Source organism: Dermacentor silvarum, chromosome 5 (assembly GCF_013339745.2).
Source record: "Dermacentor silvarum isolate Dsil-2018 chromosome 5, BIME_Dsil_1.4, whole genome shotgun sequence".
Classification (NCBI taxonomy): domain Eukaryota; kingdom Metazoa; phylum Arthropoda; class Arachnida; order Ixodida; family Ixodidae; genus Dermacentor; species Dermacentor silvarum.
Window position 1 is genome coordinate 41,142,738 of NC_051158.1, and position 22,484 is coordinate 41,165,221.

Here is a 22,484-nt window from a genome sequence, read left to right on the forward strand (position 1 = left end):
ACGATCCGGAGCGACCGAACCGGACCGAACCGGAGACAAACGCTCAGGGGTCAGCCTGCATCCGAGCCGCAGAGCACGTTGCAGGAATGGTCAGCCGGCCCAGCGGACAGCTTGCGCGCGAGCCGCAGTGCTCGGCGCATATGCGGCCATCACCTAGGCCACGAACGGTGCTCCGCCGAACAGCTGACCAAGAAGACTCCTTGCCCGCGATCCGCAATGCTCGCGGGAAGTGGTATCACAGCAGTCCAAGCCACGCTCCGAGCTGCAGTACTCGCGCTGGCGAACGCCTTGGCGAAGGGCAACGGTTGGGCGGCAGCTCCATGGACGACCGCGTTCCTTGGAGCCTTGATTGTCGGCGTCCGACAAGTCGGCCTACTGTCTTCCGTCTCCCGTTGACTAGCCGCGTGTCACGCCACGAAGCATTTCGCCACGTGCTCGCCATACGTGGCCCAATACCACTGGGCCATCGCTGATTTGGCGAGATCACTCACATGCGTGGTCCAATCCCGAAAGAACCCGCGCGCACTTCGTCGTCATCGTTTTCTTTCACTCACCACAATGACAAAGCACAGCACAACCGAAAACGGACAGAAACACACGACAGCGCAAACCACGCGCCATTACGGAACTATGCTCAGGCCGGTTTCACGCGGGAGCCGGCAGCCGCGGCCGCAAGCATGGTCATGTGACCGATGTGACGAGGGTATCGCCACCTTGCGCAAGGTTGGTTCGTACTGATGGCTTGTTCATAGCCTCAGAGATTTTATGCGCGCGCAAATCTCGGAGGTCATGGATTGTTGAAGCTACGTAGGGAGCCTGCATGCAACGCCGCTTGAATGTAGGCTGCCTAAAGTACAGTACCTAAAGCTACGTAGGGAGCCTACATGCAACGCCGCGTTTCCATTTATCCACTGTGAATCCTGTCGCACCGAGCCAGACGCCGCTCTCTCTTAAGTTGTTCTTTCCGCGCTGGCTCGTTTTTTCGATGCCACTCTGTCTCAAGCACGAGCGTTGAGCTGGAAGTTGCCACTCTGCGTTTCACAGGCGTTACATTACCACACCACCCCCTCCCCTTTTAGGGGCGAGGCTCCTTATAGCGGCACCCGTTCCGTCCCCGTCGTCGTAGTAGTAGTGTGTAACCAGTCTGAGAACAATGAGAAAAACAATTCTGAAGTTGTGTCCGTAGCGCGGAATCGAACCAGGGACCCCTCGCTTCCGAGCGCGCGGCGTTAGCCCACTACGCCACGAAGCGGACATGGACACACGCACCACGATGGCAATAAATACCCAACATTAACGAAAGGCCGCGTTTCTAGCGCGTTTCTAACGCGTTTGTGCTAGCGCGTTACGGCCCATGTAAGAAGCTGGTGTAAGACGCTGTGGCCTCTCCGCCTTACCTTCAACGCGTTTCGAACGTGCTGCCCAAAGCGGTGGCAAGTCAAGTCGAGGAGCGTTTATGAATACGGGGGGTATACTCACTCAGCAGTCATGTGATGGCGTCGGCAAACGCGGTGCACGTTCCGCAATGTGTGAATGGCTGCGTAAGACGCTGTGGCCGCTCCCCCTTACTAGAGAGTACTGCACGTTTCTAACGCTTTTGTGCTAGCGTCCCCTTAAGCGGGAGATCCGATGATTCCCTCCGGAGCTTCGCCCACTCATCATCATTCACCCCGTGGATATGCTGTGATTTTTTTATTTCGGATGCTGTCACTGCCCCATCATTGTGGTTGCAGCGTGTTAAGAGACGATTGGCGCTTCTGAGCAGGTGCGATCACACCACGATATGCGCCCAAGCGTTTGACTTCCAGCAATATTAAAGCGCGCATGTTTCTGTGTCCGGCTGTTACTATGCTTGATCAGATGTCGGCGGTCGGTCGTCGGACTGTTGATTTGCAAGGGAAACTTAAGTTCGTTCGCTCTGGCTAACTACACTTCCCTCACATCTCTCTCGTTCTTTCGTTCGCTCGCTCGTTCGGGCTATTCGCTTGTACTGACAATCACCGACGATGGTTTCTGTATATTCTGTTATGTTATGTTTCTGTTATATTCTGTTATGTTTCACTGATTACAAACATAGGCCCTGCACGGCTTCCGGTTTTGCCCACTGACGTAGCTGCGGAATGAAACTGGCAAAGAAGCAACCATGCGTTTTAAAGCATAAACCTGATAAGCCACGTGACCGGAAGTTTCTTGGGGGCGGCACGCTCGCTGCTGTTATCGCGAGCATGAAACCGTCTATACACATGGTGCTCACTTGTATCATTCGCCGCAACACGTTCTGCAGAGCACCGTTCCTAGTAACGGCTGTACCGATGTATTCCTCCCCTCCGGTGGCAATGAAAGTGATGTTCGCTCATTAACTCAATACTTTTATGTATGTGTAATATGAATAAAGCCTAATAAATACAGCGCATAAATAATGCTTACAAAATGGGACAGGAGAAAAATTTTAACGTCATCGGTAAACTACATCTTAGTTTGTAAGAAACTCTGAAAACAAAACGCCAAAAAAAGTAAACACAAATCAATTAGGTCAGGCAGTGCGGTCAGGCAGTGCGCTGAGTGTGTAGCAGCTCTTCGAAGTTTGCTGCGTTTCCTTCAGTAGCGACGTACGATGACAACAAGTTCCATTCGACGATAGGGCGTGGTATGAATAAACTTGAACAACGATGAGAGCGACATATCGCTCGTTTAACTTTGCACTGGTGATTGCGGCGAGGAAAAATGACTATAAGGCACTGAAAGATATCGTCAGAAAGGATTGGGTGATGATAAAGTTTGTGAAAAAGCGAAAACTATCGATATGCGCTGTAAGGATCAGCACTAACACCAGCACGGTATGCTGACTGACAGCGCTGCTCTGAGGTCGATATGGAGCCGTTGTCGGTGTCACGAAGAGCGGCTTCAATGTTACTGCATTCGCGCTGCACTTCCTTCGTGGTGTAAAACACTTCCCGTTGCGGTGTCAACTTCATTTTCAATCCTTCGTCTCTTCTGACGAGAGGTCAACACCACAGAAGGCTTCGTTTTCCTAGCCGAACTCATGCTAATGCAATACGAATAGAGCAGCAACTGACACAACGAGTGCCGCTCGATAAATGACGAATTCTCCCGCCAAGAACGGCGCCGTCGAAAACCCGGTACGCTAGGTAGTTGAACAGATACGGCTAGTCTTGTGAAAACGTTTTCAAAACGTACTCACCCCTCGTGTTTAAGCTGTCGTGTCTGCGACGTTTTTAAAGCGTCGATTATGGCCAAAAATATGTTCTAGACGTTGACTCCATTAATACAACGTTTTGAAGACTTTGTGTGCTACCTGGGGTACAGGTGGTGACACCCTTTCGAAGTTCCCTGACCATCTCGCCTTTATGTCATAGATTTGGGTGGCGTATACCCTCCGGCCTCGTTCAATTTTTATCGGTAAAAGCTGGGCTACAGGCTATTCTAATGGTAGCCAAAGACTGAACTTCGCTAGTTTTGAAAACGCTTACTGAGCCACCGGTCGAAACACGAAAATAAAAAAAAATTCTTTGACATTTGTGACGTCACGCTGACCTACCGGCGAAGAGGTTTCTCCGCGAAAAAAAAGAAAGAAAGAATGACCTTGATTTTAACTTCTAGTAATCAACCACCTACGGTGAAATTAATTAAAATGGAGATTTGAACGGAAGCTTTATCAGTCTAACAGCATTCTTTAGTGTTTCCCAATTTAGTGTTCCTTTAAAGCTCGCTGACGTCTGATTACCCTGTTGAGCAGTCTTTCCGGCAATGTCAGCCCCGTGCTTCCGCGATCAAGCGAGAGCATCAAGCGCACGCATGGGACTCGGCGAGCGGACCGGCCTTGATCCACATAGTTAGGCGGACGCGCGCTCGATTTGTCAGGCACGTGCACGTGTTCACTTGGCGCACTCTGTGCACCAAGTAAACCATTGGTTGTTGAGAGCGGAGGTCATTCTGGTGACAGCGTATCCCTCCTGAGATCTCTTGTACATTCCACTGCATATTTCTATCATCTTTTCACAAAATGAACCAGGAATCGATTGCGTATCATACGAATCCCAGGTATGACGTCAAGTGCATTCTAAAGTGTGTGAACGTGATTTTATCATACTATTGAGCCCCCCTCCCCCCCTGCGTTCGAGAAAATTTTACCTGTTTTGAGAAACGGTCGCTGGGTCGCCACAGGCGACGAAAAGCAGCTGTGAAGCGGTTATCGAATTCCGCGAAATGACACGAAAATTCCGGATGCAGCGTCAACGTGGCAATACACCGCATTTGTATCTCCACATCGGTATTTATGTAAAAATAGGCAATTTATGCAATATCCAACATGAGGAGACAGTTACCTTGACCTTCTGCCATGAGGGACACGGGCATAATGGTTGTGTTCCCTCATCACGTGAATTAAGTTGTATTCCGCAGTACCACACAGTCACTGGACGAAACTTGCGTGTTAAGTCTTGAAAATAATAGTGAATCCAATTTGTTATTTTAGACAGAAGTGGCAAATCATTTCTGCGGAAGCCTGCGAGGCGGACGAAGGTTCACGGGAGGGAAAATCGTCCTCCATCCAACTGTATCACGAAGCTGCAAAGGAAATGCGAATGCTTTCTTAGAAAGAAAGTTTTGCAGCCGAAGGAAAATTCGTTCTTCTCTGGGGATCAAGCCCGCTCTCACCATCTGAGCTAATCAGGAGGCAAGCAGATCGGAGGACGAGTCGGCCACACCACTTTCAATGTTATCAGCAAAAATAATCAGTGAGAATATAAATAAATAAATTAAAAAGTAATCCAAACTAATAAAGATAACACCACCACAGGAGAGTTCACTAGACGTCTGCCTATGCTGCTGACCAAATGATGCATAGGCTTTGTAGTTGTCGTCTATTGCTGCAAAGGCCCTTCACGTTCTAAATGAATGGTACGTCAAAACGTACTGCTCAGTTCAAGTTGTATCCACACTACAGACCATGAGTACGTCACTTGATACATATCCGAGCGTCTCTATCTCCGTTTACCTCGGGCAATGTTTTTCTTTAGCGTTGTTGCAAAACACACAGCAATTATTAGTTACACACTTCTAAACTGCTTTTAAATGAAGGTAATCAAGCTCTTAGACTGGGAAGGATTAGGAGTGAGGATCGATGGCGAATATCTCAGCAACCTTCGGTTTGCAGATGACATTGTCCTATTGAGCAACAATGGAGAGGAATTACAACAAATGATTGAGGACCTTCATCGAGAAAGTGCAAGAATTGGGTTGAAGATGAATATGCAGAAGACAAAGATAATGTTCAATAGCCTGGCAAGGGAACAAGAATTCAGGATCGCCCGTCAGCCTCTAGAATCTGTAAAGGAATATGTTTATCTAGGTCAATTACTCACAGGGGACCCTGATCATGAGAAAGAAATTTACAGAAGAATAAAATTGGGTTGGAGTGCATACGGTAGGCATTGCCAAATCCTGACTGGGAGCTTACCACTGTCGTTGAAAAGAAAAGTGTACAATCATTGCATTCTACCGGTGCTAACATACGGGGCAGAAACTTGGAGGTTAACAAAGAAGCTCGAGAACAAGTTAAGGACCGCACAAAGAGCAATGGAACGAAAAATCTTAGGAGTAACGTTAAGAGACAGGAAGAGAGCGGTGTGGATCAGAGAACAAACGGGGGTAGACGATATTCTAGTTGACATTAAGCGGAAGAAATGGAGCTGGGCAGGCCATGTAATACGTAGGATGGATAACCGGTGGACCATTAGGGTTACAGAATGGATACCAAGAGAAGGGAAGCGCAGTCGAGGACGGCAGAAAGTCAGGTGGGATGATGAGGTTAGGAAATTCGCAGGCGCAAGTTGGAATACGCTAGCGCAAGACAGGGGTAATTGGAGATCGCAGGGAGAGGCCTTCGTCCTGCAGTGGACATAAATATAGGCTGATGATGATGATGAATCACTCTATTGAAGAAAATAAATTCACGCAGAAACTCCTCTGGAAGTTGCCGAAGTGTGCGTAAGCGTTGTGCGACTTGCTCATCTCCACGAAGCCCGGTGTCATTATATCAATGTTATGAAACTTCATCCGACCAGTTTAAACATTTATTAACTCTTATCGGTCGTTATCAACTTTATTGGGCTAGATCCGACTCTTATCAACCCTTATCGCTTGCTATCAACCTTATCGGAATTTATCCGAGCCTTATCAACCCTTGTCGGTTGCAATCAACCTTATCGCAATCGATCTGATTCCTATCAACTCGTATCTGTCTTCATCAAGTTTATGGGACATGATCAAAACCCGATCAACTCTTATCGGTCCTTATCAACTTTATCGGAGTTGATTCGACCCTTATCAACCCTTATCGGTGCTTATTAACCTTATCAAAATCGCTCCGGCCATTTTAAGCCCTTCTCGCTCTTTAGCACTTCATCCATCGGCATCCGAGCTTTATCAACCGTTATGGGACCCATCTAACCATTCATCACCCGCCACCACCGAAACGCATCGGGGATGGGGCATGTTTGGCATTAAATTCTCGCGAAATCGGAATTTTCCTGATGTTTACACTGCTCCACGTCGGCTGTAAATATGATGCTAGAGATGGCTTTTTTTCTACAATCACCAAATCTTTCAACAAAGCCTTCACAGAAAGTTCGCCGTTGACATTTCTATGCCACCGGTACAGCACATCCATATGGTTCAGTAATATTAAAACGTTTAGAATTAGGGGCCCAAGACTTTCGGACCCGAAGTCGTATTGAGTTGGTCGCTCTTGGCTTTGGTTCACATTCTGCAAGCATGGCTGTTTAGTCCAGTGGTGAAGACACTCGGCTTCTGAGCCTGGTGTCGCAGGTTTGAAATTCACCGCCACCAACGTATTTGGGATTTATTTTGTTTTACAGATTAATTTCTTTATAGCGATGGCATTTATTTGGTTCTACAGATTATACAGCGATTTGTCTTACGTGACAGACTGATGGTTTTCCTAGTTGGGTAGGCATAGAAATGCGTACGCATTTAAAACCCTTCGGGAATGTATGCTTTGCCGAGTAAATCGGACCAAATGCAGCACACACTTTTGAAGAACAGTCACCGACACCCTGGTCACAATGCCGCTTTGGGGTTTCTATGCGGGCTCTTTCCTAACGTGTAAATAAATTCCCTTTGTGTATCTCCTGTCCTGGGGTTTACTTGGTGCATACTTTTAGTAGCGCTGCCACTGCCCAATTACTGCAGCCGACAAACCGATACCTAACCTGCATCATGGAGCTGGTAAAACGCGAGGTTAAAAGCAAATATTACGAATCGCTGGCTAAGAAAACCGCGCAAGGAATATGACGTCTATTCGAGTGAGGTGTACGCAAGGTAACTTTTATGTTAGAATACTTAAAAATACTTTTGAAACAAAAACAAAAAAAAAACACCGCATATCCACGGGGTGAATGATGATGAGTGGGCGAAGCTCCGGAGGGAATCATCGGTAAACCGTGAATATTCCGTGTAATTCGCCCAATCTCGCCGCACTAAATCGAGCGATTGACTTCCACCAATGACACGCGCCATATGTGACGTCATTCCTTTTTTAGAACAGCGCCCTTCATTATAATTGCACCATCTCCCGCTTAAGGGGACGCTAGCACAAACGCGTTAGAAACGTGCAGTACTCTCTAGTAAGGGGGAGAGGCCACAGCGTCTTACGCAGCCGTTTACACATGCCGGAACGTGCACCGCGTTTGCCGACGCCATCACATGACTGCTGAGAGAGTATAACCCCGGTATTCATAAACGCTCCTCGACTTGAACTTGACTTGCCACCACCTTCAACGCGTTTCGAACGCGCTGCCCAAGGCGGTGGCAAGTCAAGTTCAAGTCGAGGAGCGTTTATGAATACGGGGGTAAGGCGGAGAGGCCACAGCGTCTTACACCAGCTTCTTACACCTGCCGTAACGCGCTAGCACAAACGCGTTAGAAACGCGCAGCCTTTCGTTAATGTTGGGTATTTATTGTCATCGTGGTGCGTGCGTCCATGTGCGCATCGTGGCGTAGTGGTTAGACTACTACATACTACAGAGGAGGGACAGAACCACACCCTAAGGAGCTTCGCCCCTAAAAGTTTCGTCCGGAACGCAGGTTGTGTTGCCGGCTCGATGCCGAGCACGCCGCCGCTGGTCAGACTTTCCTGTAGCTCGAAAACGGACGCGCAACTCGCCTTGATAGCTGCAAAATACCACAAGGATCGTACGCTCACACAGAGAAACATTTGACAGTGATCACGAGTCGATATATCTCACGCTTCATGCGTGGTGGCGCTTTTAATACACAAGCGGACTCTTTTACTTTTCGAAGCTAGATCAGGATGCCTTAGAACGGGTAGTTATAAAGTGAGGTACAAAGGTTAAGAAGCATATGATTGCTGCGGTAAATCTAGAGAAACGATGAAACATGTTGTATTGGAATGTGAAAATATCTGCCCAGCTGTCAATTTAGGCTCGGATGGCTTCCTTGAAGCACTTGGATTCAGGGATAGCCGGGGGAAAGTAAACATATCCGCAATAGAAATTAGTAAAAGGCGATTGGAGGTTTGGCGGCAGAGAAGTAGGGAGACCGTTAACAACGGAGGCGTACAAAAACAATGTTCCCAATAGGGGTTTCAGAAAGTTTGACGCGGAAATGTCTTTTTAAACACAGCTAGGAGATTAGGCAAAATAATGGTGCAGCCCACCGCCCCGTTTCAAAGGGGACGCTCATAGCGTACATTCATCCATCCACCCATCCGGACAATGTTGGCGATAGGGTGTCGCGCAGAGAAAGAAACGGGTCCCAAAACAGCGGCGGATCCTCGCCCTAGCCAACCGGATTGAATATAGATGTGCTCTTTACGAATGTGGGCACGCAGCGAGGAAGACGCCCACAAGGTCAGCTAGGGCCCACCCTCGAAGCCTGAATCTTACGCTCAAGTGCTCGAAAGCGCCGTCAGCGATTCCTCAACGATAAGCTCGAACTGCGTCAAAGAAAAGTTCGGGAAAGCGCGTATTCAAGGCAGAGTCCTCGGTAAGGCTCTCATAAGGAAATCAGTGTGGGCGCGGTGACTTTTGCGTGGGGCTCCCAGGGTAAAACGCTAATAAAACGCCCATTCTCGGCGACAATGCCAGCAGTGGTTGTGTTTCTGTAATGTGTAATAAATAATAATAATAACCGGGAAATCAAAACCTGGAAAGATTACCGCGGCATGTGGTAATATCTCTACGACACGCAGTGAAAACAACAACAACAATGTAGGCCTGGGCTTGTTTTTTAACGGGCTGATCTTGCAAACATGCTTTTCTTATATATGTATAATTTGTATATACGAAGCGATTCTTGTGGACTCTCTCACTCCTGTGTAATTGAAGACCGTCATACAATTAGTGAACTGCGATTTTGGTGCTCGAGCCCATCGGTACAATCTCTATGTGCTTGTGGTAGTGTGGTTATTGTTTTTTTTATATTTTCTTGTTTATTTTCCCTTTTTATGGTTGCTTGAGTAAGAAATGTGGGATTTTGGGGATAGCCGGCTCTGACGTATAGCCCACCTCCGGTGCTTCTACATTAAATTAAAAAAAAGTTCTTGCTTTGTGTGATAGGTTGTGCTGCCGTGATACGCCAGGCCCTCTGCGCATGCGCCGCCTCTCTCTCGAGACGCTGTAAATAGGCCGTGAGATCAACGTTTTAGAACACCGCCAACGCGTACATTGCCAGCCCTTATAAAAATGACTATTGAAATGTTGTTGGCATATTGTTGAGGAATTGTTGACACAATATCCTTTCAATAATGTCTCAATAGTTATTGAACATACACAACAATACCTCAACAATAAAGTTGTTGAGCGCTTCACAACAGTAAAGTCATTGACTAATTGTTGTTGACATATTGTTGAATAATGTTGAGTACTATTGAGAATTTTTGAGCAATATTGACATTAAATATATATCTGAAACACACACATGTAGACGTGTATGTGTTTTACACATATATATCGTTTTATTGTTCACTTAATCACCACTAAATATATAGAGTGTCACATAACTTGAACCAAATGCCTATCTCTCGAGTCGTAACTGGGGGAGCTTGTGGCAAGACGACGCTGCCGCAGGCATTCCTGCTTCGTTTGCCCTAAATTCAGGGTCGGCGGCTCTTCGCTGACGTTTCGCCTGGGCTTCGGAAGCCGTCACGCTAGAATCAGCATGCTAGAATCGGACGACAAGCTTCGCTTACTAGAATCGGACGACAAGCTTTGCTTACGTAAGATATGCCTTTGCTTACGTAAGATGCTTACGGCGACAAGCTTTGCTTTCAGATATATATTCAATGTCAATATTGCTCAACACTTCTCAATAATACTCAACATTATTCAACAATATGTCAACAACAATTAGTCAATGACTTTACTGTTGTGAAGCGCTCAACAACATTATTGTTGAGGTATTGTTGTGTACGTTCAATAACTATTGAGGCATTATTGAAAGGATATTGTGTCAACAATTCCTCAACAATATGCCAACAACATATCAATAGTCAGTACTCCATTTTCTCGACAGAGGAAGGGCTGTTAACTTTGTCTCTTTGGGTCCCACGTATGACAAGGGCAGTTCAAGGAAGCGTTAGAGGTCCCCGTGCCCACAGGGGATATGTGCCATTGAGCTTGGACCCTTTCTGCACTGCCTCCAGGATCGGCCCACATGAAACGGGTGCCATTGATCTTGGACCCTTTCTGCACTGCCTCCAGGATCGGCCCACTTTATCTGCCCCTGTATCTATCTGCCTTTTGAACGTTGCTATTGGAAATGACAAAACTTCAGCGTAATAGAAGTTACAGCTTGAGTGATATTGTCAAGAAACATTGGGAAGAACTCGCAAGCAATATTTTTTTTGTAATTTGTTTGGAGAGTAACTAGCATGTGTAGTAAAGGGTTGGTGCCAGAGACCGCCTTTTTTCAAGTTTGACTGGTTGCTCGGATGACCTCGTTTTGTTCTCGCAACTTGTCATAGTGGTTTTTGATGTGTGGCAAAGCCAGTGTCAAGCAGACACCATTTACTATTTTGTTTGCTCATATGTTTTGTTTATATCAAGTACAATGCATTGCATGTACGGTACGCTATATTGCACTCTACGTCCATGCCACAGTTGTACTCGTGCCTACGGGTGACAAAATTTCATTTTCAACTTGCCGGCATGTTCTCGTTTTGAATGCCCGGATAACAGCTTTGGCTTTTGGCTCAAGGTCACTTGAAGATCGCCGACAACGGGAGCTAAAAGCATTTCATGCTTAAAAGAGTAGGCAACCTTAAACTTTGACTTAGGTGTTTCTTTTTGGCACTCGCATCCCGGCGTTGGTGTTCTGTGCTTTGGTAAACAGTAATAAGTGATTTCTGATCAATTATAATTATTCCAGACACTTCAGTAACTCAACTTGAACTAAGCTTATGCTTTGATATCATGTCTATAAAGAAACCGATGGATTTTGCACTGTACTACTTTGTTTCTTTTTTTCCTGATTTATTTTTAATCTGGTCTCAGCTAATTAGTTATAATTATCCCAGACACTTCAGCAAGTCAGCTTGCAACAAAACTTATGCTTTGATATCATATCTATAATGAAAGTCATGAATTCTGAACTGAACCATTTTTTTTCTATTTTTCTGATTTACTTGGATTGCATCCCCGGTCGTCTCAGCTAATTAATTCTAATTATTCCAGACACTTCAGTAACTCAACTTATAGCTAAACTTATGCTCTGATATCATATCTATAATGAAATTCGTGAATTTTGTAGTGTAATATTTTTTTCGATTTATTTTCACCTCTTGATCATCTCAGGAGGTGAACCGAAAGTACTGTCCAAAGAACAAATGGCACTCGACGCTCCTGCCACTAAAAACTCCCGATACACCTTTCTATTGCTCAATACGTGCAACATAAAATTGATTTTCTTTCTTTTTTTTTTCTAGCGTGAAAGAAGCCCGCGAATACACGCAAAATTGCCGCACAACTAGCCGCTCGAGGCACTATGCGTGTATCCGCGGGCTTCTTTCACGCTCGGAAAAACACTTTTATGTACCACGTATTGGGCAACAGAAAGCTGTATCGGGAGTTTTTCCTGTTGCTCTATAATTTTCTGATTGACACTTTTCAGCTAAATATAATATCTGAGAAGCTAATTATTTATTATTAATTGATTAATAATTATTAATTATAATGATTATCTAATTAGTTATCTAATGCAAAAAATTGAGTATCTGTAAGCGACGGCAAACAACATTACCTTGGTTCTGTCCAGCTACGTGGCATTTGCCTATATTTAAGTGTCGGTGCAAGAAAGTTGGGACACCCTGTATATACTGGGTGTTCAAAATTATAGGCTTTACGAAAATTTTTAAAAATCGCTTGTAGCAGGTAGCATAATTCTTATCACTTAGCTTGGTTATTCGAAGAAACGGACATTAATAACACAAGAAATTGAAACTAACATTCTAATAATTAACAAAAATTTACTAATGAACTTCTTAGTTAATTGTTTTACGACACATATTGCAATATATGAATTGTAGCCGGTAAGTTTGCAAGACGCATCCACCTAAAATGAATTTCCAGTATAACACCAGTTTCGAGATATTATTGCCCAAAGTGTGGGACGAAATACATGGGCGTTTTAGTTACTTTAGTTAGTTACGTTTTAGTTATGTATAAAACAGCATTTTGGTAACAAAGTAAGTGTAACAACAGTGCATTTTTACGGCGAGTTTGATGGCGCATATCTCCAAACTGGTGTCATTCTGGAAATTCATTCCAAGTGGATACGCCTGAAAAGATCACCGGCTCAAATTCGTAAATCGCAATATGTGTCGTAAAGTAATAAAATAAGAAGTTAATTAGTGATTTCTTCTTAATTAGTTGAATGTGTGTTTCGATTGCTCGTGCTACTAATGTCCGCCTCATCGATTAACCCAGCTCAATGATAAGAATTATGCTACCTGCCACAGGCGATTTCTAAAACTTCCGTAAGACTTAACAATGACCACCCTGTATATATATATATATATATATATATATATATATATATATAGACACAAAATTGGAGCACAAGACAAACGTCCCAACAAGCAGTGACCAATGACCGATGATTGGGCACCTCCTGGATTCCCATCGGCTTCTATTGTAAGTGGCCAGTGCCCTGTCTGTGTCAGAAAACGGCATTGCCTCCATGTTAAATATGGGCAAGATGGTGGGAAAATTAGTATGTAAGCATAATAATAAATATGTTTTTTAAAGAGTGCGTTTTGTTTAGTTGTTAGCCCTTAGCGCACAATAAAATGAAACAAGTTTGGGTGATCTCTGCGACGTGGTGTCCATATTTTACATGAAAGCCTAGGTCTATTCTGTAACACGTAGAGACGGGGTGCTGGCCAGTGTGCTGGGAAACTGCTTGGCCACCACGCACAATCTACGCTGTTATACTTTGCCGGTAGCAAATCGTAGCGCAGAAGCACAGGTACAAATGTTTAATCAACTGGGACGGCATGCTGTCTACCGTTCGTCATGATGTCAAACTAACAAGCACGAACAGCGACAATTGTGTACGTTGCTGGTCCGTAGTTCATTTCGCGCCGGTTGCTTCACGTATTAAAATAAATATTTCTTTTTAATACAAACGATTAAAACTGTGCGCGCACACAGGGCGCGACATTTGCGACGTTTGAATTTTGCACTATTTCCCGCGCGCTCCGTACGTGACCGGCCGGCGCACTGCGTTACCGCGATAAAGAAAATAGTTCCTCAAGGAAGCTAAGCAGAAAATTTTCACACTCTTGCAAACCACAGAAATTGTTAAGAAATACCATTATATTACAAGATTTGTTAATAAATATGGCAATTCACATCTATGAAAGCGTGGATTTGTATGCGCGTTTTTGTGTGAATGCGCGCTTGCGCTGTTGACTCTTTGGCGGATTCCGGAACTTTGTGCGTGCGGCGTATGTGTGCGGGTTGCGTGATGAGTTTGCTGTGTTTTCTGTGCCCTTTGCCTCGCTGTGACATCTTTGGTATATTACAACTTATTGCTCGGTCTTTATGGGCTACACGGTGCCTCGAAGATCACCATGATCGCCTCCGACTCAGCCACATCGAAGGTGAGTGAGTGTTTCGAATTCCACTTGCTCGTTCATTGCGACGCTATCAGAAAAAGTGCGTACAGAGCCCGTGCGTGTCTTCCACGCGCCTCTGTGCTCGTTTTCATTACTAGTACTATCCTTCCGTTGCGAGAATTGGTTGTGCAGCACTAGATTTGTGATATTGAGCATGAAGTTTTGTCCTGATTTAACTTCACAGCGCGCTTGCGGCGACGTAAAGCAGCTATGTGGAGCCAGCTAAAACAGGGCATGTTGTGTCACGGCCGGGCTCGACTGGCGCGCGCGCTCGCTTCTTGCGAACGCGCGCGCCAGTCGAGCCCGGCCGTGGTTGTGCGCGCCACGATTTTTGGTACGGTGTTCCAGCACCGATTGAAATTAGCCTTATTAATGAGCGCTCGTGCTCTGCCGTTTTGGTGGGCAGCTATGTGGAGCCAGCTAAAACAGGGCATGTTGTGCGCGCCACGATGTTTGGTACGGTGTTCCAGCACCGATTGAAATTAGCCTTATTAATGAGCGCTCGTGCTTTGCCGTTTTCGTGGAAACAATGCGACGTGAAATAATCCGAACTGTACTGTAATCAAGTATATTTCGTTCGCGCAACGCCGTCCATTGACGTGCATCTACTACATGGCGTGTCGGGATCGGCGAAAATATGCGCGGGGCGTTTTGCCGTTCTAATGTATTCTGCTGCGCTGTTCGCTTGAGGATCGAGTGCCCAGAGTCCGCTGACACGCCGTGCGGTAGACACGCGCTGTGGCGCGATAATAATAAAGAATTGCAATGGCGTATATGTGATTCTATGTGATAGGTGAGATAAAAAAGGGCTGATGCCAGTGAATGCTGTGAAATCATCAGGTTATGTGTGGTTTGTTTTCCACCGGTACGCGCGCGGTGAACTTTTTTTTAACCATTATCTCCCTTCGACGCCATCGAGTACTTCGCGCTAACGCCTTCGCGTAGGCGCTCTATATTCACGGAAAAGGCAGATTCTGTGGGATGCTATGTTCTGCTTTAGTGGGATGAAACATTCAAAATAATGTCATCGTGTGAAGTTTCAGCCTTTGGCCCTTCAGTAACTGATTGATATAACTAAGTTCGAAAATCAGTAAAGGAACGAGATGCTTGGGCATATTTGCCGTGTCGTCCCACTGTGCTCCCAGTGGCATGTAAGCGTTATCGACAAATGTCAAAAATTAGCAAGGCTTTTTATGAGATAGAAGCAGACAGCTATGTCAATAAGTTATTTTTGCTTTGAATTCACACACTAAAGAGGAGAGAGAGTTAAAGGGGAGCGTATCCTTGTGATCTAAATGACGCTTTGCCATAAGCTTGGAACAATGGTTTGTTGGTGGAGCAGTTCTGTGGAATACTTAGAGAGTAAGCAAACTGCAGTAGCAGCAGTTAGACGGGGAGTAAAAAATGCAACACTGGTTTTATATGAACGAGCTACCTTTAAGATGTGGCCGCAACAGTTCATGCAGTAGATGAGCAAAAATAATTTTAAAATTTAGGAGAGAAATTAAAAATAAATTATTTGCCCACCTCACACTGCCAGTGGCAAGAGCAGCCATGCTTTAATGTTTTCAATCAGTCATTTATATCCATCCATTTATGTCGGCCTAATCGTCCATGTAGATGTTTTGATTGTTGCTTTTGAGTTATCGTGGCGTCACATTTTAATACTGACATCTGTTTTCAGAATCAAAATGAGCCTGGAGACGCCACAGCCGGAATGCAAAAGGTGAATTCTTTGGCCATTCATCATCTAGCGTCACCATGATCAAATGCACTGTTGCCAGGAGAATGTATTGCTGGGAGGTATTCTCCTTAAGATTTAGTAAAAATGGTAGCATTAAGTGTCTCCTTTGCGATTTTGCATAGCCTTTGATTTGCGAGTCGATTCATTTATTTGATGAGGTGGATGAGGCACACCCTGTCTTTGTGTCTTATGTACACATTCAGCTGAGTAGGTCTGGGACACAGCAAGCGAATCTGATGTGTAGTGGTAATATCGCATTAACGTCGACAGTTATCTTCCTGTTTGAGCTGCTTGCTACTGCTGCTTGCCAACACAAGCAGCAGTTGCCCACGATGGCGTGAAAGAGGTTCATTGAAGAATGGCACATACTCTGAGTAACATACCCAGAGATCCAAGCAGGTCCATCAGATGGTTATTAACCCACTTCCCGTCTACATAGCAGCCCTACCCATTAGGCCATTGACCACCAAGTGACACAAATTGGCTGGAAAATAGTTAGACAGACACCCGAAAGTATGTGAAGTATCCTAAAAATGCTACTTGCATTAAAGTTTTCAATGCTTTGGTTTACTTACTATTTTATTTTGTACTGGGTGAATCCTTGTTTTTCTGAAGCACATGGCATCCCAACAGCATAACAAGCTATGACATTAGTTTTAGTTGTTTTTATTAGTGACATTAGTTGACATTTTAGGTCTGGAGCAGGCAGTATTTCTGTGATTTATTCGGAGTGTGGCTGTTGTGTAAATGTGCTTAAAATCCTTAAACTACCTCACTAATATTATTTACCTAAACGTGCCGTTTCACATAGGTTGGAGAGGTGCTCATTCAGATGATCCTGGCACAGCTTGCCATGGTGGACCAGGCAAGTTTGCAAGGGCCTTGATTCACCATGTGTTCACTGAGGAGAACCTCATGGGCCACTTACTTCTCGGAAACACCACCACCAATAGGCAAAAAGAGGCTCTTGGCCTTATCAGGGTCAACGCTGTTATAGGCAAGTACCGTACATCCTTTTACCCATTGCATTTTTGCCTTCACATTTTGTACTTGGAATTACCAGCTTGCTATTAGCACAACAAATGACTTTCAAGTAGCCTGTGTCTGCAACTACGTGCTACAATAGCCTACTATTTGGAATGAATGTTCATTTGATCTCAAGTCTCTAACGCCTCCATACTAAAGTGCTAAATTTTAAAAGCAGCCTTAACTGCCAGAAGTGATTGGTGGCTCCAACTGACAAAGTTAGGTGTATTTGCGCATTAGTTGCACTACTTGACTGTCATTGCAATGAACAGTTGCAATGAAGCAACTACCAATCTGTAGTACCAATCTGTGAAGCTTGCTACCAATCTGTTGCTATAGCGGGTGTGCTTAAGTAGCCTGAAAGTGTTGTTATAGGAATTGTGGAGAAGCTATGCTCAAGTGCAGTTACTGCTCAACTCGAGGGACAGCACTTCCACCAAATTTCAGCAATCAAAATGGCCCTCCAGATTCTGTAACGCAAAACATAGTGGTTTCACCTATTTCAACAGACCACATTGAATTAAAGTTGCTCCTGTCTTGAAGGAGGTCCATGTGGTGGCAGACAGTAGCCTTTAAGCAGAATGAGCTTAAGTTACGGGGCATAATTGTTTGGTTGTTTCGATGAAAGCAACAATAGGAACAGTTGCCAAATTCGTTGTCAACATTGCTATGTTTAGCAATGTCCATTCATTCTAGGCACTCAACCAATTAAGATCCAATTTATCACATTGTATTCTAGGATGTGGAAAAAACAAAGGTATTTATTTGACTTTTCCTCACGTTCCCATAAAATGATCAGTACTCAATAGGCCCTTGGCAGCTACTATATAAAGCTTCTTACAGAACATGAGGCATGTCCACAGCTCCCACTCTGAAATTGTTGGAAATGTCTCCTGCTTTCTTAATTCAAGGACGCACTTGCCTGTTTTCAGCGTTATTATAAACCAGTGCTCAAGTACTATGGGTTTAGATTTATCAAAGATTGAATGAGCTTTGTAGGTGTTCATGTTTAACCCTTTGAGGATCACATATTTTCTGGCAAACGTCCCCCAATTTAAGTGTTATATTTTTATTCTGGATCGTTCTTCAGAGTGACCTGATTGGGTAAATAATTTTTTAGGTCACAAAGTGACAAAGATTTCTTAGTGTCCGCTGTTTTACACCATGTTTATTGTAGCATGCAGGGCAAACCAGCATAATCACATTTTTTAAATGTAATGACACTCACAAAACATTAAACTAGTTGAATACTCCCAAACTACTGCAGTGATGGGCACCATAGAATAAAGAGAAAGATCAGTTTTGGAAGAAGCCAAGGGGCAACAGCACAATCAGGATTTTTGTAGAAGTCGCAGAAGGTTACAGAATCTGTAATGTGATGCTTGGGGACACTTCATTCTTAAAAGGTATGCTTATTTATATGTTCTTTCGCCGCCTCATATTTATGGTCGTGACCACACGATTTGTTTCCACCACTCTACATGCATGGCAGTGACCCTCAAAGGATTAGCAGAGCCAGTCCACTTGCATATTTCTCTTGTAAGACTGAGCATTTCTTCGTATTTCTTCTTCGCATTTATTTGTGTTAGTGTAACCAGGTCGGCGTGCAACTGCAGTAAATCCTCGTTATAAGCAGTATTTTGTTTTCAGTAGAGAGGCATAAGAATGGTCATCACGATGCGAGAAGTGCACTCCAGTAGCATATGAGCTTGTAAAACAAATTCAGATATACCACACTCAATTCTGGCCGCATAACCGTATTTGGAGCAACTCCTGCAAGGAAAAGTGCAATAAAGTGCTGCACATTTTGATTATGATTGTTGAGAGAACTAATTTTAGTTGCCAGTAGTCTACCTTTAAGTTTTTTCACCAACTGTATGAAGTCTTTTTTCCACCATTTTGTTCCTAAGCAAGCAACGTTCACATTTTCACACCAAGGATATTCATGAAGTTATTCTGCCACAGTGGGCTTTTCCTGTTTGCCTTCTGCATATTGTACTAAGTGGAGTCCTCCGGTGCCACTCCACTTTGAAAGCTGGTCATTCTCTAGAATTGAACTCGTGAAAACTTGGAATAAACAAAACAAATGAAACAGTTTCATTATAACAGGGCGTACTGTATGTCGCACTTTTGCATGTGGAACATTGATCTTTAACGTCATGCTGTTTTTCCTTTTTTACAGGCTTTACCTGTCACAAGTTTCCTGGGACAAACATGACCTACATTAAGAACACTCTGGCCTCACTTCTCGCAAGGGACCTGAAGTGTCCAGAAGAGCTCAAGTCTGTGGACAGTTCAAGTGTTGTGCACTTGCAGCCCTGAACATTTTTTTTATTATTATGTTTCTAGTCACCTGAAAAGCCCAGGTTGGATGGTTCAGACACAAGTACTGTGTTGTGATTAATAATTAATTGCACAAGTGTTGCGCTTTGTATTTTAGTACATTTTTACGTAAATCTTTAATATATTTCTACAAAAGCTAGTGTTTCTTGACTATTTTATTTCATAGGTATCTCGGGTCATTTCATGCCAAGACTGTTCCATGACGGCACACCATTTCAAGTTTGTTTGATAAAGTAAAAGTAGGCCCAGTGAGAAATTTTACAGAAAGTTAGGTTTCATACGTACACCGGAAAGTGGAATCTGTGCTATTGTCAGAGTGGTTCTGTTTAAGAAAAACTACATATTAACATATGTTTGTAGTAATGGTTTATTTTGCTATTTCAAAACAGTAAGAATTAAGTGTTAAAGTTTGCTTAAATTCAGAGTGCAACAACAGTTCTCGGGCAAGGCAGCGATGTGCTTTCTTTCATGTATGCATGAAATCTGATTTCTTGTAAATTCTTTCATTCTAACTTGTTTTGCGGCACTCAAAATTAAACAAAATTTCCTCATGCCAGTTTCATTTAAGGCTTCCAGCAGGTAACTAATGGCCACTGTGTATCAGATAAAAATCTTAAGTAGTCAAAGTGAATAAATCGCTTGGTATGTAATGACCTGCCCAGGAACCTAGTAATCATGGCAGAAAACGCAACTGGATCCTGCAACAAGCAATGCAGCACAATAAACTGCTGCCATGGCACAAGTTATTGTAATTACCATGTCGTTTCAGAGGTAGATAACGTTTAGTAAAATGGGCACACCATTTAACCAATAAATAAGAGTCTCAGTGGGGCTCATGCAGATTGTGCCATAATTATTAAGTTACTGGCTACCAAATAGAGAAATCAAGTACATTTTAAATGGTATTTACTGTAATGCTTGTATAATATTTATTTTCTACTTATTTCAATTTTGAGAAATGTTTTACTTTAGGGCCACGCAAACTTTACATCTCTCAGTATTCAGTTTCGTTATTGTATCAAGCTGCTGGCAGTTTGTAGATTGCATTAGCAATTTTTTGATCTCAAGGCACACATGGCTGTACAGTTAACAAATGTTTGGCTTCAATAAACAATTCATCTAGAAAAAATTGTTTTTTGTCCACATCAATTTTGAGCTGTTGATTTTGTGAAGGAGTATTGATTTTGTGTGTTAAGCCAATTAAAAAACTGGCTTAATGGTTCTGCTAGCAGCTCTATATTATGTTTTATAACAGGCTATATCTAAAAGTGGTTTTGATCCCTAGGTGACCCAGGTCTTCAATACAGAAGTGCCTGAATTTAAGTTTGCCCCTGTCCTCTAGTATGCAAGGACCACATCAATATGGATGGCATCAGTGGTAATGCCATGAGACTCAACGTAGCTCAGCAGTATTTAAAGAAAAGTCTAGTGCACTTTTCAACACTATTCACCAAACAGCATATTTCAGTGGGCTCTCAAGTGATTTCAATAGTGACGTTCAACACTGCTCCAATAATATTTAAATGGTGTTGCATTATTGACTAACATTGCACGTTGGACTTGTTGGTATAAGGGAGGCAAAAGGCGTGCATCAGAAACAGGACACAAGAGGAAGAACATAGACAACACACATGTTTGGTGCTTAACGTGTGTGTTGTCTGTGTTCTTCCTCTTGTGTCCTGTTTCTGATATGTAGCAACTTTTGCCTCCATCAAGCAATATTGACGTTTAACGCTCATCCAATAATACTTCAATAGGGTTTCAATATTGATGTTCAACAATGCCTCAATAATATCTCAATGGGGTTTCAATATTGATATTCAATACTGCTCCAATAATATTTCAATGGGTTTCAATATTGACATTCACAAGTTCAACATTATAAGGTCAATATTTTCATATTGTCAATGGATTATATTGAAATTTCTCAATTCATGTTCACATAAATGACAATAATGGGTTCTTCAAAGTGGTTAATTGAATGAATTTTGTAAACAAATATGTGTTTTTTTCAACACACAATTTGTTGGTCAATGAATGTGGCTTTTGAACATTTTTCATAATTTCGGGGGGAATTTAACAACAATTTGGTATGGATTTGGGTGAATGGGTTGCTTCTGTTAACAATTGGTGATTAATGGTTTAGGGTCATAAGGAATTTGATGAGTGAATGATTATTTTGATAATGTTCGGTGGTATGGTAGTTGATGAAAATGAGTGAGTATGGAGTGGTGGTGGCTTGGGGAACAAGGTGGATGGGTAATGAAATTAGTCATGATAAGGATTCTGTTTGGGTTTTTAAGTTGGACGATATTTGGGGGAGGTGAGGGAATGGGGGATGATTAAATGGAAGTATGATAAGGGAGTTAGGGGATTCTGGGAATGTATAGGAGTATGGAATGGACAACGAAGTAAAAATTGTGCTCGTTTGGGCTGGAAATGTGTGTCCAACATGGTGAATGGTAGTTAATGACTGGTGCTCAATGAAATAATAGCGGTATGTATTGAGCATGGTGTTATGGGGGGAGTTATAGATAATTAGTAGAAAAGTATATATGGTGGTCAATTGTATTCAGTTTGATATTAGTATGGGGTTGGGGTTAAGATATTTGGTTAGAAGTTAGCTGTGTCATAGGTTTCCATATTGTCATTCACCTATTTCTAAATGTCTCACCAGATTTTCAATATTTGACATCAACACATCGTCACCAGTTTTCAATGGCACTTTCAATATTGGAATTCAACATGGTTTCAACATCCATCAATGTACTGTCTCAAATTGAAACACCCAATGATGTTTCAACAAAAAGTCGCGGGCCAATTTTCAACACCTCTCAACAATTTCGCTCACCAATGTTTCAACAAAGCCTCATGTCGTCAATGCTAATTTGTTTACATTGACCACTGATTTGCACAACTTTCAACAATTTTTTTTGTAAGGGAAGCATAGTATTCAATTGAATGGTGCATTACAGAATTAGTTTTAGAGCGTTCATACCTGACCCAACGTGATTAAAATAGGTATATTGCACTTTTAGCACATTCTTCTGTTTTAGACATTCAAATGTATTTTCTATACTTATTTCTGCCAAGTACGGGGCAAGCACAAGTCGAGCGCAGCTGAGGCGGTTTGTTTGAGTGTTTGTCCTACGCATCTTGATTTTGTACAAAAGAAATGCTGAAGTAACTTGA

General features: G+C 43.3%; 1 protein-coding gene across 3 annotated transcripts in view; it reads left to right on the forward strand.

Annotated features, from left to right (window-relative positions):
• Window positions 1–13,553: 13,553 nt before the first annotated feature.
• LOC125945620 (uncharacterized) overlaps window positions 13,554–22,484 on the forward strand; it is a 15,325-nt gene continuing 6,394 nt past the window's right edge. The window contains exons 1-3 of one of the 3 annotated variants that reach the window (XR_007467088.1): window positions 13,554–14,164; window positions 15,864–15,905; window positions 16,735–18,040. Coding sequence is in view for 1 of the 3 variants with exons in the window: in XM_049667806.1 (XP_049523763.1) it covers window positions 13,954–14,164; window positions 16,735–16,920; window positions 19,132–19,271 (537 nt within the window). In the remaining 2 variants the exon portion in view is untranslated. Of the gene's footprint in view, window positions 14,165–15,863; window positions 15,906–16,734; window positions 18,041–19,131; window positions 20,411–22,484 lie in introns of those variants that run through there. The other 2 variants (XM_049667806.1, XR_007467089.1) reach the window with 2 other exon arrangements.